Source organism: Jaculus jaculus, chromosome 10, assembly GCF_020740685.1.
Source record: "Jaculus jaculus isolate mJacJac1 chromosome 10, mJacJac1.mat.Y.cur, whole genome shotgun sequence".
Taxonomy (NCBI): Eukaryota; Metazoa; Chordata; class Mammalia; order Rodentia; family Dipodidae; genus Jaculus; species Jaculus jaculus.
In genome coordinates, this window is record NC_059111.1 from 89,412,337 (window position 1) to 89,431,887 (window position 19,551).

The 19,551-nt window shown below is 45.9% G+C and overlaps 1 protein-coding gene across 1 annotated transcript; it reads left to right on the forward strand.

Moving 5' to 3' along the window:
- The first annotated feature begins 2,079 nt into the window (after positions 1-2,079).
- Fam71f2 (family with sequence similarity 71 member F2) lies at positions 2,080-18,731 on the forward strand. The gene is made up of 5 exons (XM_045161100.1): positions 2,080-2,232; positions 6,012-6,196; positions 8,066-8,315; positions 15,032-15,150; positions 18,548-18,731. The coding sequence occupies exons 1-5, from the start codon at positions 2,080-2,082 to the stop codon at positions 18,729-18,731; spliced, it is 891 nt and encodes a 296-aa protein (XP_045017035.1).
- The last annotated feature ends 820 nt before the right edge of the window (positions 18,732-19,551 follow it).

The following is a 19,551-nucleotide window of genomic DNA, read 5'->3' on the forward strand; positions in this document are numbered from 1 at the left end:
AGAGAGAGAGAGAGAGAGAGAATGGGCGCACCAGGGCCTCCAACCACTGCAAATGAACTCCAGGCATGTGCATCTGGCTAACATGGGTCCTGGGGAACCGAACCTGGGTCCTTTAGCTTTGCAGGCAAACGCCTTAACTGCTAAGGCATCCCTCCAGCCCAGCTTCTGGCTTTTTACATGGGCCTGGGATTGAACTCTGCTACTTGGCTTGAGGGTTGAACACTTTATCTACTAAACTACCTCCCAATCCTGAATTTCTATTATCTTCACTCTTTCCATTTAATTGGCTTAATATGTTCTCTCTCTTTAAAAAAAATTGTTTATTTGTGACAGAGAAAGAGAGAGAGAGAGAGAATAAGCACACCAAGGCTTCCAGCCACTCAGGCTCAGGCTGGTTCAAACTCACAGCAATCCCCCACCAACTCTGTCTCCAGAGTGCTGAGATTAAAGGCATGCACCATCATACCTGGCCTGCCTCAGCTTTTTTTTTTTTTTAATGTTTTAATTGTTTATTTATTTGAGAAAAGGAGATAGAGAGGGAGAGAGAGAATGGGTGTGCCAGGACATCCAGCCACTGCAAATGAACTCCAGACACATGCACCATGTTGTGCATCTGGCTTACGTGGGTCCTGGAGAATTGAATCTAGGCCCTTAGGTTTTGCAGGCAAGTGACTTAACCACTAAGCCGTCTCTCCTGCCCACCTTGGTTATTAAAAAAAAAAAAAATTCTTGGGCTGGAGAGATGGCTTAGTGGCTAAGGCGCTTGCCTGTGAAGCCTAAGGACCCAGGTTTGATTCTCCAGAACCCATGTAAGCCAGATGCACATGCATGGTGGCTTGTGTCTGCAGTTTGTTGTGGTGGCTGAAGACCCTGATGTGTCCATTCTCTCTCTCTCTCTTTCATAAATAAATAATAACAAGATATCTTAAGTTAAGGGCTGGAGAGATGACTTAGTGGTTAAGGCGCAGTCCTGTGGCGCCTAAGAACCCAGGTTGGATTCTCCAGTACCCTCATAAGCCAGATGCACATGGTGGTGCACGTGTCTGGCTAAAGGCCCTAGCGTGCTCATTCTTTCTCTCTTCCTCTCCCTGTCTCTAACAAATAAATAAAAATAAAATCACATAAACACACACACATATATATGTAATTATTATTATTATTTGGTTCTTTGAGGTAGAGTCTCACTTTAGCTCAGGCTGACCTGGAATTCACTATGTAGTCTCAGGATGGCCTCAAACTCATGGTGATCCTCCTACCTCTGCCTCCTGAGTGCTGGGATTAAAGGCATGCGCCACCATACCTGGCTAGATTTTATGATATCTTTTTTTTTTTTTTGGTTTTGGTAGGGTCTCACTCTAGTCCAGGCTGACCTGGAACTCACTATGTAGTCTCAGAGTGGCCTCGAACACACGGAGATCCACCTACTTCTGCATCCCAAGTGCTGGGATTAAAGGTGTTCGCCACCTTGCCCGGCTATGATATCTTAAGTTAAAAAAATTTTACTGTTTTGATCCCATGAGGTAGGGAAAATGAATTCCTTTTCTCCCACCTTTAGGTTCTTTTGGGCAGGTAAGAGTCCGACTTTGGGTGAACAGTCTGAACTTACTGAGTTTTTAATGTGAGGTTTCAGTGGGAGGGAAGAAGATCAAAGCCTGTGGTCTCTCCAGAGCCTCCATTACTATCCTGGCCGGTTCACTGCTGTCCTGGTGTAGATCTTGGGAAGGCATATTCCTCCAGGTTGAGGTAAGAGTGAAGGTTTAAAAACTGGGATAGGTGACATCACCGCTGGTTTGTAGTCAGTAGCTAGAGGTATGACTTATGAATGAGCCCTTCGGTCCTCTATCTTTTCTGCCCTCTTCTCTTTCCCTTTCCTGTTGTTACCCATCACATTCCTTGATGTCATTCCTGCCATTGTGAGCTGACAGCCCTGCCCAACCCTGGTGGACAACCTCAGTAAGGAGGGGAGCTAGGGCTGTGGAGGTGGAGGGGGGGAGCAGTGGTCCCACCAACACCTTGGAGTTGGGCTGGGTCAACGTGGAGGCCCGGAGATGTCCCCCAGCCCATCCTTCCCAGGAACCAATGAGTAAAATTCGGGGCCTCCCTCCAGCCATCAGGGAAACAGGCCCTGGAGTGGAACTTGGGGTAGAAGATGGCCTTCTTTGTCAACTGATTCATTCTCCAGAGTTCAACCTGTTCTCTGACTCGGTGGTGTTTGAAAGCACCTTCATCCAGGTATCTCGGGCCAGCTGAGTCCTGCCTCCCTACTCCGGTGGCAGGGTCAGAAGATCCTATGGACTTTGACAGCCCTAGCATGAGAAAGAGCTGGAGTAATCAGAGGGTCTGGGTCCCAAGTCCACTTCCCCCTCCTTGTGCCTACAGTGTGAGGGAGCTTTAAGGCTAGATCCAGACCTTCCAAGGCAAATCAGGGTTCACTTACCAGGCTGGGCCATTGGCATCGTCTCTGGGCTGTACCTCCCCCCTGCGGCGACCACCCTGGAAGACAGCACAGGTGGCCCGGCCTAGGGAAGTGTGGGGCCGCTGGAGCGGGGACTGCTTGTTTGAATACGCCTGACCTTGTTTTCTAAGACTCCTTTGCAGTGTAGTACAGTTAGCTAGCCAGTGAGCACACAGGAGATACGTTCTGTGGACAAGGCAGGGGATGCAAAGAGTATCAGGCAGTATCAGGTAGAGAGTTGAAGGAGTGGATACCAAGGAGTTCGGTTTAGCGCCTTTCTGCCCCAAGACATCAGGTGTTGGGGACACCCAGGGTATCGTCTCTGGATTGTAGCAGGTGAAGGCTTCCCAGATGGCAGAGTCTTAGCCGTTCTCTGGGGGTATAGAGATTTTGGTACGCGGAAGAACAGGAGGATGTGGCAGGGAGGATGGGATGCACAGAGGTTCTGAGAAGTGGGGAAGCGCTCAAGTGTTGAGTTCCTTGTAGGAGAGGGGACAACCTTCCTAGGTGGGCCCGGCCCTTAAATTAGAGGTGCTCACAGAGCGATGAGCTACGCCTACTGTGGGTCCTTAGTTTGGGAGGGCTGCGTGCTAGGGTCTTGATGCTCCGTGTCTCTTTGCTGCCCCAGGTGGATAGGGACTTGGTAGATGAGCTGGTGAGCCTACAGTGAACTCATTCCTAACATAGGGGAGAAGCAGCAGTAACGTGGAATCCGACTTGCTATCCAGTTTCCAGGCATTTCTCTGTGGGCATGAGATCTTGGCAGCAGACTTGTCCTCTTTTGGTGTTCTGTCTGGTCTAGTATTTCAGCTGTTTATTCTTTGAATGGAGAGGAAGCGAACCAAGAAGCAGGGAACTCAGAATGTGCCAGGAAGAGGCAGACCGAGCCCAGAGGTCAATATATAAATATAAATAAATAAATAAATAAATAAATAAATAAATAAATAAATAAATAAATAAATAAAAAAAAAATATAAATATATATATGTAACTTTTGGGGAGTGGTTCAAGATAGGGTCTCAGTCTAGTCCAGGGTGACGTGAAATTCACTATGTAGTCTCAGGGTGACCTCGAACTTGCGGCAATCCTTCTATCTCTGCCTCCCGAGTGCTGGGATTAAAGGCACGTACCACCAGGCCTGGCTTTTTTTTTTTTTTTGGCATTAAAAAATATTTTTATTTATTTGCAAGGAGAGAGAGAATGAGTGAGTATGGGCATTCCAGGGCCTCTAGCCACACTGCAAAGAAACTCCAGATGCATGTGCCACTTTGTGCACCTGGCTTTATGTGGGTCCTGGGGAATTGAACTCAGATTGTTGGGTTTTACAGGCAAGTACCTTAACCACTGAGCCATTTCTCCAGCCCCCTTTTTGGCTTTTTTTGTTGTTGTTGTTTTGTTTTTTTGAGGTAGGGTCTCACTCTGGTCCAGGCTGACCTAGAATTAACTATGTAGTCTTAGGGTGGCCTCGAACTCAAAGCAATCCTCCTATTTCTGCCTTCTGAGTGCTGGGATTAAAGGCATGCACTACCACGCCCAGCTTGGCATTTTTTTTCTTTCAAATTTTTATTAACAACTTCCATGATTGTAAAAAATACTCTATGATCACTCCTTTAATCCCAGCACTTGGGAGGCAGAGGTAGGAGGATCGCCGAGAGTTCAAGGCCGCCCTGAGACTACACAGTGAATTCCAGGTCAACCTGAGCCAGAGTGAGACCCTACCTCGAAAAACCAAAAAAAAAAAAAAAAAAAAAAAAAACCCTATGGTTATGCCCTCCCTCCCCCCACTTTCCCCTGTGAAACTCCATTCTCCATCATACCCCCTCCCCGTTTCAATCAGTCTCCCTTTTAATTTTGATGTCATCATCTTTTCCTCCTATTATGATGGTCTTGTGTAGGTAGTGTCAGGCACTCTGAGGCCATGGATATCCAGGCCATTTTGTGTCTGGAGGAGCACGTTGTAAGGAGTCCTACCCTTCCTTTGGCTCTTACATTCTTTCCGCCACCTCTTCCACAATGGACCCTGAGCTTTGGATGTTTCAGTGCAGAACACTCCTCCATCACTTCTTCTCAGCACTATGGTGCCTTTGGGTCATCCCAGTGGTCACTGCTATCTGAAAACTTAACTATTTATTTATATGCAAGCAGAGAATGATAGAGAGAAGAGAGACAGACAGAGACAGTGGATGTACCAGGGCTTCCAGCCGCTGCCAATGAACTCCAGATGCATGCACCACTTTGTGCATCTGGCTTTACTTGGGTACTGGGGAATCAAACTCAGGTCCTTAGGCTTAGCAGACAAGTGCCTTCGCTGCTGAGCCATCTCTCCAGCCCAGAGGCCGATGTTTGTTTGGAGTTGGGTTAGTTTCTTTGCTTCTTCTCTCGCTTGTCTCACCACTGCCACCTCAGGGAAGGACCAGCCTCCAACACTTACTGACCACTCACTCCATCATGTGCAGTTTTGTGTTTTGTGGGAGCTACAAATGTTTTTAAATTCTTTTTATTTATTTATTTGAGAGAGAAACAGAGAGAGAATGGGGCCTCCAGGGCTTCTAGCCACTGCAAACAAACTCCAGATGCAGGCGCCCTCTTGTATATCTGGTTTATGTGGGAATTGAATCTGGGTCCTTTGGCTTTGCAGGCAAGCACTTTAACCACTAAGCAATCTCCCCAGCTCGGGAGCTACAAATTCTATTCCATGCCATGGGTCCAAGATATTTCATTTTTCTTCCCAAAATAAAAATTCATTTTCTTTGGAGAGATGGCTTAGTGGTTAAGGTGCTTGCCTGAAAGGCCTAAGGACCCAGGTTCAATTCTCCAGGCCCCACATAAGCCAGATGCATATGGTGGAACATGCATCTGGACTTTGTTTGCAGTGGCTAGAGGCCATAGCATGTCCATTCTCTCTCTCTCTCTCCCCCTCTCTCTGTCTCTAATAAATAAATACCTAAATAAATAAAAATAGCCAGGCATGGTTGCACCCACCTTTAATCCCAGCACTTGGGAGGCAGAGGTAGGAGGCTCGCCATGAATTTGAGGCCAGCCTGAGACTACATAGTGAATTCCAGGTTAGCCTGGGCTAGAGTGAGACCCTACCTCGAAAAACAAAAATAATATATATATATATAAATAAAAATTCATTTTCTTGGAACACTTTTTTTTTTTTTTTTGAGGTAGGTTTTTGCTCCAGCCCATGCTGACCTGAAATTCACTATGTAGTCTCTTACTTGAGCCTTTAGAGTGCTGGGATTAAAGCTGTATACCACTATGCCCTGAGGGGGGGGAGGTGGGAAGAGAAAGAGACAATGGGCACACCAGGGCCTCTAGCCACCACAAATGAACCCCTGACACCTGCGCCACTTTGTGCATTTGGCTTTATGTGGGAACTGAGGAACTGAACTCAGGTCATTAAGCTTTACCAGCAAGCACCTTAACTGCTGAGCCATCTCTCCAGCCCTTCTGCATGGTCTTCACCACGCTAACGTACCGCTGCCGGCATTTTGATCCTCCACCCCTTGTTCTCTGCTCCTATCTGACCCATGTTCCTGCTGGTTTCCAGGTCACTAAGCAAGGGAACCGGATGAATAACTGCGAAGGATCTGCCACCATAATCCTCGGGGTAACATCTTCAGTGCCTTCCTTGCCACTCCCCAACGTCCTCCTGATGGCCAATGTCACCTGGCCTCAGGATCAGTTTTCCAACTGGACCACATCTAGTGTTGCGCCCATCATCACCCTCAGCAGGTGAAAGCTGGAGGGAAGGGCCGGAGGTGTGGGGTGTTGGACCGATACATGCATGCTGGGTACCTGGCCTTGAGATCAGAAGCAAGGGCACTTCTTTAGTCCATAAGCTGTGGAGAGTTCATTCATGCACTTAACAATGATTTGTTTTCGATCTATACGTAGAAAGCATTGTGCTTCCTACTAGAGATGGAGTACAGTTCCTATCTCGTGCCTCATCATTTGAGGATCTTAGCTTCTTAGTCTTTATTTTCCTCCTTCCTTCCTTCCTTCTTCCCTCTGTCCCTTCCTTCCTTTCCTTCTTTCTTTCCCTTCCTTCCTTCTTTCCTCCCTTTCTTTCTTCCTTCCTTCTTTCCCTTCCTCCCTCCTCCCTTTCCTTCCTTCCTTCCTTCTTTCCCTTTCGGTCTTTCTTTTTTTCTTTCTTTCTCCTTTCTCCCTCCTTTCCTCCCTTTCTTCCTTTCTTTTTTCCTTCCTTCCTTCCTTCCTTCCTTCCTTCCTTCCTTCCTTCCTTCCTTCCTTCCTTCCTTCCTTCCTTCCCTTCCTCCCTCCTTCTTCCCTTCTTCCCCTCTCTCCCTCTCCCTCCCTCCCCACTCTCTCTCTCTCTCTCTCTCTCTCTTTCTTTGGCAGGGTCTCACTCTAGCTCCGGTTGCCCTGGAGCTCACTCTGTAGTCCAGGCTGGAATCAAACTCACAGCCAGCCCCTACTTTAGCTTCCTAAGGGATGGACATATCCTGTGTAGGCATGAGCTACCATGCCTGGATCCTAGTGTCCTTTGTTTCCTGTTTTGGGGTGTGTGTGAGATAGGGTCTCACTTTAGCCCAGGATAACATGGCACTTACTCTCTAGTCCCCAGGCTGGCCTCAAACTCACAGCAATCTTCCTACCTCTGCCTTCCGAGTGCTGGGATTAAAGGCTGCACCACCATGCCTGGCTCTTGTTTACTTTTGTTTTGTCAGTATAGATGTAGAAGATTTCCAAAGAAAACATGGAGATACTAAACTCAAGTGGGACTATGAACTATTGAGAATAAAAAAATAATACTGTATATATAGGAGTTGTCCGTCCTTCTCAGTCTGTCAACACAAGGAATCAAAGATGTAAGAAGAAGCCCAGAAGTGGAGTCAGGAAGCCTTCCCTTCTATTCCCACTTAATAAGATAATACAACCTAATCCTGTTGTAAAAATCTATAAAGAGTTGGGCTAGAGAGATAGCTTAGCGGCTAAGGCATTTACCTGCAAAGCCTAAGGACCCAGGTTTGATTCCCCAGTACCCATGTAAGCCAGATGCACAAGGAGTTTGTTTGCAGTGGCTAGAGGCCCTGGTGTACCCATTTTCTCTCTGCCTCTCTCTCTCTCAAATAAATAAATAAAGTATGAAAAAGTGTATCCCCCCCACTTTTTTTTTTTGGTTTTTCGAGGCAGAGTCTCACTCTACCTCAGGCTGACCTGGAATTCACTATGTTGTCTCAGGGTGGCCTTGAACTCACGGCAATCGTCCTACCTCTGCCTCCCAAGTGCTGGGATTAAAGGCATGCACCACCATGCCTGGCCCTAATTATATTTATCTTCATCAAAGGGCTGTTGTGAGAATTAAATGAAATAATACACACCAACAGCAATGGATGTTATTGATATGGGCAGATGATTATTTATTTTTGAAAGAGCCTCTCATGTTGTCCAGGCAGGCTTGAACCCCTGATTCTCCTGTCTGTACCTCCTAAATGCTGGAACAATAGGTGTGCACCACCATGTCCAGCTTAAACAGACTATTCAATTACTAATAAAAGTCCTGCAAACACGAGCATTCTCCCATTGGCATCCTCCAAGAAGCAATGGGAGGCACCAATGTGGAAATTTCCCAATTCTGCCCAGGATTCTCCCCCTGAAGTATGTGGAGCTACAAATCTGTGACCGGTCCCAACGCATCCTACGGGTTAGGACAGTCACTGAAAAGATCTACTACCTGAGGCTCCACGACCAACATCCGCAGGCTGTGTTTCAGTTCTGGATCCGCTTGGTGAACATTCTGCAGAAAGGTCTATCCATCACCACCAAGGACCCAAGGATCCAGTTCACTCACTGCCTGGTTCCCAAGATACCCAGCTCCTCCACTGAAGCAACAGTAAGGGGGACTCCCTCCAAGGTCTGTGGAAAATAAACATAGATGTGTGTGGCTAAGCACATAGTCACCCACATATATAACATATACATATGTAAATATATAGTTGGTCTTTCACATATGCAGGCCCCTATCTGTGCATACAATCAACCTTGAATTAAAAAAAAAAAACCTTGGGCTGGAGAGATGGCTTAGTGGTTAAGCACTTGCTTGTGAAGTCTGAGGTCTCTGGTTCAAGGTTCGATTCCCCAGGACCCTCATTAGCCAGATGCACAAGGGGTGCACGCGTCTGGAGTTCATTTGCAGTGGCTGGAGGTGCTGGCGCGCCCATTCTCTCTCTTTCTCTCTCCCCCTCTTTCTCTCTCTGTCACTCTCAAATAAATAAAATAAATAAAATACAACATGCTCCCTCCAGACATAAAGTGGCCTGGATATCCATGACCTCACAGTGCCTGACACTAACTACACAAGACCATCATAAGAGGAGAAAAAGATCATGACATCAAAATAAAAGAGAGACTGATTGAGATGGGGAGGGGATATGATGGAGAATGGAGTTTCGAAGGGGAAAGTGGGGGGGAGGGAGGGTATTACCATGGGATATTTTTTATAATCATGGAAAATGTTAATAAAAATTGAGAAAAAAAAAAAAAACCTTGTGGGCTGTAGGGATGGTTTAGTGGTTAAGGCATTTGCCTGCAAAGCCAAAGGACCCAGGTTCAACTCCCCAGGACCCACATCAGCCAGATACACAAGGGGTCACACATGTCTGGAGTTCATTTGCAGTGGCTGGAAGCCCTGACACACTCATTCATATTTTCTCTCTCTCTCTCTCTCTTTCCCTCATTATCTGTCATAAAAATAAAATATTTTAAAAAAGTCAAAACCTTGTGACTGGAGCTGGAGAAATGGTTCAGCAGTTAAAAGTGCTTGCTTGCAAAGCCTGATGGCCTGGGTTTGATTCCCCAGTACCCACATAAAGCCAGATGCACAAAGTGGCACATGTGTCTGGAGTCTGCAGTGGCAGGAGGCCCTGACGTGTCCATACTTGCTCTCTCTGATTGCCTCTTTCTCTCTGTCTGTCTGTCTGTCTCTCAAATAAATAATTTTTTTTTAAAATTGTGGGACTGGAGAGATGGCTCTGCAGTTAAAGGTTTTTGCTTACAAAGCTTGACTGCCTGGGTTCAATTCCCCAGTACCCACATAAAGCCAGTTATACAAAATGGTACATGTTCACTTGCAGTGAGGCAAGAGGCTCTGGCAAACCCATTGCCTCTCTTTTTGCCTATCTTTCCTTACAAATAAATTGTAAAAATGAACTTCAAATGCATGCGCCACCTTGTGCATCTGGCTCACATGAGCACTAGGGAATAGAATCTGGGTCCTTAGGCTTTGCAAGCAAGTGCCTTAACCACTAAGCTATCTCTCCAGTCCCCTTTCTTCCTTCCTTCCTTTCTCTTTCTCTCTCTCTCTCTCTCTCTCTCTCTCTATTTATTTATTTTGAGCTAGGGTCTCACTCTAGCCCAGGCTGACTATGCAGTCTCAGGCTGGCCTTGAACTCACAGCAATCCTCCTACCTCAATCTCCTGAGTGCTGGGATTAAAGGCATGTGCCACCACGCTTAGCTTGGCTCTTACATTCTTTCCACCACCTCTTCCTCAATGAACCCTGAGCCTTGGAGGGTACAAGAAATGTCTCAGTGCTGAACACTCCTCTGTCACTTCTCAGCACAATAGTGACTTTTGAGTCACCCCAGTGGTCACCGCCATCTGAAAAGAGAAGCTTCTCTAACCAAAAATGAGAATAGCATTAATATATGGATATAAACATTTTTTAAAAGTGCTTACAGGGCAGTTTGGTGGGCATAATATGTGTATGTAGCCAGACAACAGCAGGCGTTACTCCCCTAGGGTTCATGACCTCCCCAGCCACAGGCTTGTGACTAGGTTTTCAGTACCAGGCATGCATTCCCTCGAGGCTAGGGAGCAGGCCTCCAGTCCAAGTCGAGAGCGATTGGTTTCTCCCATAATAGACATGCCACTATTGAACCAGTTGGCACTTTTGGTCAATCTTAAGGCTTACAGGGCCCACTGCTGCTTAGTACTGTTGATGACCTCTCTCTCCCAAACGGCTGCATGCAGAATAACTCTTTTCAGCTTTCTGATAGCTAGCCAATGGGGACAAGGCTTCCAGCTCAGCTCCAGCTTGAGTCTCAATGACCTGCAGCCCATGCATGCGTAAGGTCAAGTTCTGGTGGGCAACCAGGAGCCTTGGCAATGGCTTGTAATGTTTTGGGGGCATCAGGGACCTCCTGGGCCAACAACTCTTTGGAAGGTATCCCAAGGCTGACACTGAAATTTTTCTGGTAACAATCTATAGCTTTGGGTGCACCATTGTCCAAAGAAGCAGGTTTCCATACGGCTTATTCATAACATCTTAAATTTTGATTAACAACCTTCCTTTACTCAACCCTTTCCCCTGACCCCACTTAGGCCATTTCACCCCCAATAATCTGTTCTTTTACTTACACGTATACTATACCATCCCCTGAAGACTTCCCCTTTCCTTCCTTCCTATAGCCCTTTCTAGCTTTCTTGTCTCCACTACTGACTTCTATTCCAATTCACATACAGCTATGCTACACATACGAGACAGAACATGCACTATTTGGCTTTGTGGGCCTCACATAGTATAATCCTTTCCAGATCCGTCCATGTCCTTGCAAATTTCATTTTTCTGAATAGAACTCCATTGTGTAAATGTACCACATCTTCATTATCCACTCATCAGTTGAGGGCCATCTAGGCTGGTTCCATTTCCCAGCTATTGTGAATAGAACAACAATAAAACATGGTTGTGCAGGTATCTCTAAGGCAGTGAGGAGAGTCCTTAGGATACATTCCTCTAGTGTTATAGCTGGGTCATATGGTAAGTCTATTTTTAGCTGTCTCAGGAACCTCCACACCAATTTCCACAATGGCTGGACCAGTTTATAGTCCCATCAACAATGTAAAAGGGTAACCCTTTGCCCACATCCTCACCAGCATTTTTTTTGTTTGTTTTGTTTTTCAAGGTAGGGTCTCTCTCTAGCTCAGGCTGACCTGGAATTCACTATGGAGTCTCAGGGTGGCCTTGAACTCACAGCAATGCACCTACCTCTGCCTCCCCAAGTGCTGGATTAAAGGCGTGCGCCACCACGCCAGGCTCTCACCGGCATTTATTGTCATTTGTTTCCTTTTTTCTCGTGCTTTCTGCCTTCCTTCCTTCTTTCATTTTTTCAGGCAAGCCCAACAGCCTGGCCTTTTTTTTTTTTCTTTTTTTTTTTTTTTAGTGAGAGAGAGAATTCGCATGCCAGGGCCTCCACCCTCTCCAGTCAGAATCCAGATGTGTGCGTCCCCTTGGGAGCATGTGTGTCATTGCACTGACTTATGTGGGACCTGGAGATTCAAACATGAGTCCTTAGGTTTTGCAGGCAAGAGCCTTAACTGTAAAGCCATCTGTCCAGCCCTCATTTGTTTTCTTTCTTTCTTTCTTTCTTTTTTTTTTTTTTTTTTGGGGGGGGTTTTCGAGGTAGGGTCTCACTCTGGTCCAGGCTGACCTGGAATTAACTCTGTCATCTCAGGGCGGCCTTGAACTCATGGCAATCCTCCTACCTCTGCCTCCCGAGTGCTGGGATTAAAGGCGTGCGCCACCACGCCCAGCTTCATTTGTTTTCTTGATGATAGACGTTCTGAAAAATGTGAGCTGGAATGTCAAATTAGTTTTAATTTGCATTGCCCCGATGGCAAGGATGTATAACATGTTTTTATGTTTTTAGATGCTTATAGGACATAGGCCATCTGTATTTCTTATTTTGAAGACTTTCTATTCAGTTCTATAGCTCGATTTTTAAAAAATATTTTTGTTCATTTTTATTTATTTATCTGAGAGTGACAGAGAGAGAGAGGCAGATAGAGAAAGAGAGATAGATAGATAGATAGATAGATAGAGAGAGAGAATGGGCACGCCAGGGCCTCCAGCCACTGCAACCTAACTCCAGATGCGTGCACCCCCTTGTGCATCTGGCTAACGAGGGTCCTTGGGAATCGAGCCTTGAACCAGGGTCCTCAGGCTTCACAGGCAAGCACTTAACCGCTAAGCCATCTCTCCAACCCTATAGCTCGATTTTTAAATTTATTTATTTGAGAGAGAGACTGAGAAAGAGGGAGAGAGAAAGAGAAAGAGAGAGAATGAGCACACACTGCAAATGAACTCCAAATGCATGCATCACCTTGTGATTCTGGCTTTACATAGGTATGGGGAAATCAAATCTGGGTCCTTTGGCTTTGCAGGCAAGTGCCTTAACCACTAAGCCATCTCTCTAGCCCTATTATTAAGTTTTTTGAATTCTTTGTGTATCCTAGATGTTAATCCTTTGTCAGATGTATAGCTGGCAAAGATTTTCTCCCATTCTGTAGGCTGCCTCTTTGCTCTGTTTATAGTGTCCTTTGCTGTACAAAACTTTTTTATGCATTTATTATTTTTATTTATTTAAGAGAGGGAGTGAAAGAGGAAAAGAGAGAGAGTGAGAGAGAATGGTCATACCAGGGCTATGAGCTACCACAAAAGAACTCCAGATGCATGCAACACCTTGTACATCTGGCGTACATGGGTCCTGGGGAATCGAACCTGGGTTCATTGGTTTTGCAGGCAAGTACCTTCACTGCTAAGCCATTGCTCCAGCCCACAAAAGCTTTTTAATTTCATGAGGTCCCAATGGTTGATTAGTGGTTTTACTTCCTGAGCAAATGGGGTTATATTCAGAAAGTCATTGCCTATGCCAATATGTCAAAGTGTTTGCCCTGCTTTTTAAAAATTTTTGTTTATTTTTATTTATTTATTTGAGAGTGACAGACAGAGAGAGAGAAAGAGAGGCAGAGAGAAAGAGAGAGAATGGGCACGCCAGGGTCTTCAGCCACTGCAAACGAACTCCAGATGCATGCGCCCCCTTGTGCATCTGGCTAACATGGGTCCTGGGGAATTGAGCCTCGAACAGGGGTCCTTAGGCCTCACAGGCAAGCGCTTAACCACTAAGCCATCTCTCCAGAACCCCTACTTTTCAAAAAATATATTTTTTGGAGAGGCAGAGAAAGGGAACGGGCATGCCAGGGCATCTAGCCACTGCAAATGAACTCCAGATGTGTGTGCTCCCTTGTGCATCTGGCTAACTTGGGTCTTGGGGAATTGAACTTGGGTCCTTTGGCTTTGCAGGCAAACACCTTAACCACTAAGCCATCCCTCCAGCCCTCCCCTACTTTTTCATCTCATGGTTTCAGAGTTTCAGGTCTGATGTTAAAGTCTTTGATCTGTTTGGACTTGGTTCTTTTGCATGAAGAGAGATAAGGATCGATTTTCATCCTTCTACATATACATATCCAGTTTTCCCAGTACCATTGCCTTTTTACTTGCTTTGTTTCACTTTAGCCTAGACTGATCTGGAATTCACTCTATCATAGGCTGTCCTTCGACACATGAAATCCTCCTACCTCAGCCTCCAGAGTGCTGGAATTAAAGCTATGTGTCACTGTACCTGAATTTCTTGCTTGTTTGTTTGTTTGTTTTTGAGGCAGGGTCTCATCCTATTCCAGATTGACCAGAAATCCTTTCAAGTGATGATACACACACAGAGACACACAGACACACACACACACATACACACACACACACACACACACACACACACACACACACACAAGCAGAGAGAGAGAAAGAGAAGAGACACAGATAAAGGGCATGGTGGGCATCCAGCTGCTGCAAACTGCAGACACATGAACCACTTTGTACATCTGGTTTTACATGCGTTCTGGGGAACTGAACCCCGGTCATTAGGCTTTGTGGGCAAAAACCTTAACCAGTAAGCCATTTCTCCAGTCCTCTCTTTTATTTTATTTTTATTATTTATTTATTTATTTTTATTAATTTAATTTATTTTATGATAGGACCTTGTTATAAGGTCCAGGTTTGCTAGATAGGTAGCTTTATACTTGTTATGTAGAATAGCCTGGCCTCCAACTTAAGATCCTCCATCTCAGTCATCATGCATGCCAGGCGAGATCTCCACCACTGAGCTATTAAGGTTATTATTTATTAGTTAGTTAACTTATTTATTTGAGAGAGAAGGGGAGAATGGGTACACCAGGGCCTCTAGCGACTGCAAAAGAACCCCAGATGCATGTGCTACCTTGTGCATCTGGCTTTACACGGGTATTGGGGAATCGAACCTGGGTCCTTAGGCTTTTTTAAAAAAAAATATTGTTGTTTTGAGACAGGGCCTCTCTGTGTAACCCAGGCTGGACAGGAATTCACTATGGAGCTGTTCTCAAACTTGCCACTACCTTGCTTCAGCCTCCCAAATGCTGGGGCTCTGGGCATGCGCCAGCATAACACCCTGCTGGCTCCCTTGGGGGTGATTTAGGACGCTGAGAAGGTTTTTCAGAACCTGCTGACCATAGGATAGGAAGGAAAGATGGATAGATGCAATTGCCCAAGCCCTTGGGTGTCAGAACCTAAGTACTTTCCTGCTCTCATGAAGTTGGGTGTTGTAGGTGCTAACGCGGGTCCCCAAGGCTTGTTTGTGAAACTCAGGTGCAATCCCATAGAGTCCTTCAAATCCTGCCAAGGAGGCCACAGAGGCTGAGTGAGCAGCCGGGCCCTCTGACTTGTGTTTCTCCACCCCACAGCCTGAAAACAGCTTCCCGCCATCTTCCCAGTCCAGCGAAACCCTAAGGCTGCTGGCAGCGGAGCAGAAGAGCAGCGGTCTTCTGGAATTCTCAAGAAGGCCTCAGCTCACAGCAGACAGGTGGGTCCTTTCTTATCAGCTCCCGTGTCCCTTGCCCCAGCACGGGATCATAGGCACTGAACACCCTCCACCAAGCTACCTCCATGTCCTTCTTGTTTTGTTAGTTCGTTTTTGAGGCAGGATCTCACTCCAGCTCAGGCTGACCTGGAATTCACTATGTAGTCTCTGGGTGGCCTCAAACTCGTGGCGATCCTCCTACCTCTGCCTCCCGAGAGCTGGGACTAAAGGCTACATAGTGAATTTCAGGTCAGCCTGGGCTACAGTGAGACCCTACCTTGAAACAAACAAACAAATATATGTATATATATATATGGAAATATAAATATATATAAATATTTATAAATAATAAAATAATAATAATAAATAAATAAATATATATATATATATATATATATATATATATATGGAAAATTAATTCCAAGGTGGGTTAGCTCTTGATCTATCTCCAATCACAGCTCACAAGGGTCACTTGGGTAAGACCCAATTTTAAAATGTAAAATGGACAGTAATCCAGAGGTGAGACTCCTCCTAGTTCCAAAGTTTAATGTATTTTCTAATTATATTTGACCTTTCTGTAACAAGTCATAGAAGCCCAAAGCAAGAAGATGTAACCAATATGCTGAGCCATACAAGTTTTATGCTATTCAAAACACAAATATGGGACTGGGGAGACAGCTCAGCAAACAAAAGTGCTTACTTGGAAAGCCTGCTAGTTCAGGTACAATTCCCCAGCCACCCACATAAAGCAGTTTGTTTGTTTTTGAGGCAGGGTCTCATCCTATTCCAGATTGACCAGAAATCCTTTCAAGTGACGATACACACACATACACACACACACACACACAGACACACACACACACACACAAGCAGAGAGAGAGGAAGAGAAGAGACACAGATAAAGGTTTTTTTGTGGTGGCAAAAACCCTGGTGCACATGCACACGTGTGTAAATATATAAAAACTATTTTTTTTTGTTGTTTTTTGAGGCAGGGTCTCACTCTAGCTTGGGCTGACTTGGAATTCACTATGTAGTCTCAGGGTGGCTTCGAACTCATGGCGATCCTCCTATCTATCAAGTGCTGGGATTAAAGACGTGCTCCACCTCGCCTGGCTTTAAGAAAACTATTAAAAAAACAACTTTAAAACCACCAAGGTACCTAGGTTTGATTCCCCAAGACACATGTAAGCCAGATGCACAAGGCGGCATAGGCATCAGGAGTTCATTTGCAGCACCTGAAGGCCCTGATGTGCCCATTCTCTTATGGGCCTCTTTTTCTCACAAATAAAGTGAAGATATTTATTTTGGGCTGGAGGGATTGCTCAGTGGTTAAGGCACTTGCCTGCAAAGCCTAAGGACCCAGGTTCAATTCCCTAGTACCCACATAAAGCCAGATGCACATGGTGGCACATGCATCTGCCTTTGCAGTGGCTGGAGGGCATAGTATGCCCATTCTTATCCCCCCACCCTCAAATAAAAAATAATTTTAGGACTGGAGAGATAGCTTAGCAGTTAAGGTGCTTGCCTGTGAAACCACAGGACCTTGGTTCCGTTCCCCAGGACCCACATAAGCCAGACGCACAACACAAAGTGGTACATGCATCTGGAGTTCATTTGCAGTGGCTGGAAGCTCTGGTGTGCCCATTCTCTCTCTCTCCCTCTCTCAAAAAAGTAAATAAAAATAAATATTAAAAATAATTAAAAACCAGTCTAGTGTGGTGGCATATGCCTTAGTCTCAGCACTAAGGATACTGAGGTAGGAGTTCAAGGCCAGCTTGGGGCTACAGAGTCAGTTCCAGGTCAACCTGGACCCTGATAAAACTTTTCTTGAACCACAAATATATTTTTGCTTCACTTTATGACTCCCCCCCATCCCCGGGAGAAGTTTTCCTCTTATTCTTTTGGTTTTTTGAGGTAGGGTCTCACTCTAGCCCAGGCTGACCTGGAATTCACTCTGTAGTCTCAGGGTGGCCTTGAACTCACAGTGATCTTCCTACCTCTGCCTCCCGAGTGTGCGGGGATTAAAGGCATGCGCCACCACGCCTGGCTAAGAAAAGCTATTTCTGAGGACAGTTTTTATCGCACACCACTCCCTCTTAGAAAATAAAAGGTCCTCTGGTCCCTTGCCTGCAAAACAGCTTCAGTTCTGAAGTTCAATTGCTCAGTGCCTGAAGATTATCAAGCCTCTGAACTCGTCACATCTCAACACCTTCAGCCTAGCTTCCTGTCAAAGTGTCCTTGTCTTTTGTCTCCTCTCCCTCCCTCTTTCAGACAGGTCTCCTGTGGCCCAGATTGGCCTCCAACTTCCTATGTTGCTGAGGATGACCTTGAACTTCTGATCCTCCTGCCGCTACCTCCTTAGCACTGGGGTTACAGGCATGTACCACCACACCTACATAGAAAATGCTGTGTGTGTGTGTGTGTGTGTGTGTGTGTGTGTGTGTGTGTAGACCAGAGGTTGATGCCAAGTGTCTTTCTTAATTGCTTTCCACCTTACCTATTGAGACAGGGCCTTCCACTTGAACTGCTTCACTTAGTCTAGCTAGCCAACTTGCCCTGGAAATTCCTTGTCTCTGCCTTCTGAGGGCTAGGCTTGGACCATCGCGTGTACCCAACATTTACTTGGGTGCTGGAGATGTGAACATAGATCCTCATAGCAAGCATTTAATCCACTGAGCCATCTCCTCAGCCCCTTAGACAATGTTTCATTTTATTTGAGAAAGAGAATGAGAGCATGGGCAGCTAGAGCCTTTGGCTGCTGCAAACGAACTCCAGACGCATGCGCCCCCTTGTGTGCATGTGCAACATTGCAGTGTTTGCAGCACTGTATATGGAGATTCGAACTTGAGTACTTAGGCTTTGCAGCAAGCGCCTTAACCACTAAACCACCTCTTCAGCTCCAAAAATGTTTTTATTTTTTTAATTTACTTTTTAGAGAGAGAGAGAATGCACTGCAACTAAACTCCAGACACATGCACTACATTGTGCATCTGCCTTACATGGGTGCTGGGGACTTGAACCTGGGTCCTTAGGCTTCTCAGGCAAGCGCTTTAACCGTGAAACCATCTCTCCAGCCCAGAAATTTTTTTATTTTTATTTTTATTTATTTATTTGAGACCGACAGACAGAGGGATAAAGAGGCAGAGAGAGAAAGAGAGAGAGAGAGAGAGACAGAGAGGGAATGTGCACGCCAGGGACTCCAGCCACTGTAAACGAACTCCAGACGCGTGTGTCCTGGGGAAGTGAGCCTCGAACCAGGGTCCTTAGGCTTCACAGGCAAGCACTTAACCACTAAGTCATCCCTCCAGCCCCAGAAAATGGTTTTCAAAGTAGATATTAATGCTGTGTTCTTTTTCTTCTGTTGCTTTCAATGATCCTGATTTTCCCCCGGTTCCCACAGATGCACCAACATTAAAATAAACAAGTCCAACAGTCAGACACCCAAGCCAGTGGCATCTCCGATCAATCTGAATGCACCCATGAGAGCTACCTTGAGCCACAGCCTCTGGGAACAAGACCCTAACGAGAACTTCCTGCAGGCTCCTGTAGCCAGCTCCCTCGGAGAGAACCTTTTGGGACCCTGACACCTAGACAAAACTGGGGGTCTGCCCTGGCTTCCGTGGGCTTGCTACAACACACCTCCTGTACCGCTGCTGCGTCCTAGGCTGCCCACACGGCCATGGGCCAGCTAAGATGGCGTTTACACCAAGATGCTCCTGTGATATTTCCACCAATAAATCTCCAAGCCAGTCCCTCGTTGTTTTAGGTTGTGCTATGGGGAGGTTCTGGGTGCTGGGGAAGGACTGGCTGCCAATTCAAGAGCACCCTTCTCAGAAAAAAATAAGTGGGACAAAAATGACTGCCCAACCAGTTGAAATCCAAAGCAGCCGAACCAAGCCAAAAAACAAAAAAAAAAAAAAAAAAAAAAGCAATGCAGAGAAAAAGGCTTTGGGAAGGAGAGTGGAAATCTAGCTTCCTTTTCCAATGAGGTAATGAGAAATGGAGACTGTACTTTGGTTTAGGTCTGGGATTAAAGGCGTGTGCCACCACGCCTGGCTTTCTTTCTTTTTTTTAAACTTATTTATTTGCAAGAGAGAGGCAGATATATAGAGAGAATTGGCACACCAGGGCTTCTAGTCACTGAAAACAGACTCCAGATGCATATGCCATCTGGCTTTATGTGGGTACTGGGGATTTGAACCTGGGTCTTTTGGCTTTGCCTCTAGCCACTGCAAACAGGTTCCATATGTATGCACCACCTTGTGTGTCTACCTTTATGTGGGTACTGGGGAATCGAACCTGGGTCCTTTGCAGGCAAGCACCTTAACTGCTGCGTCATCTCTCCAGCCCTGCCTTTAATCCCAGCACTCGGGAGGCAGAGGTAGGAGGATCACCATCAGTTCG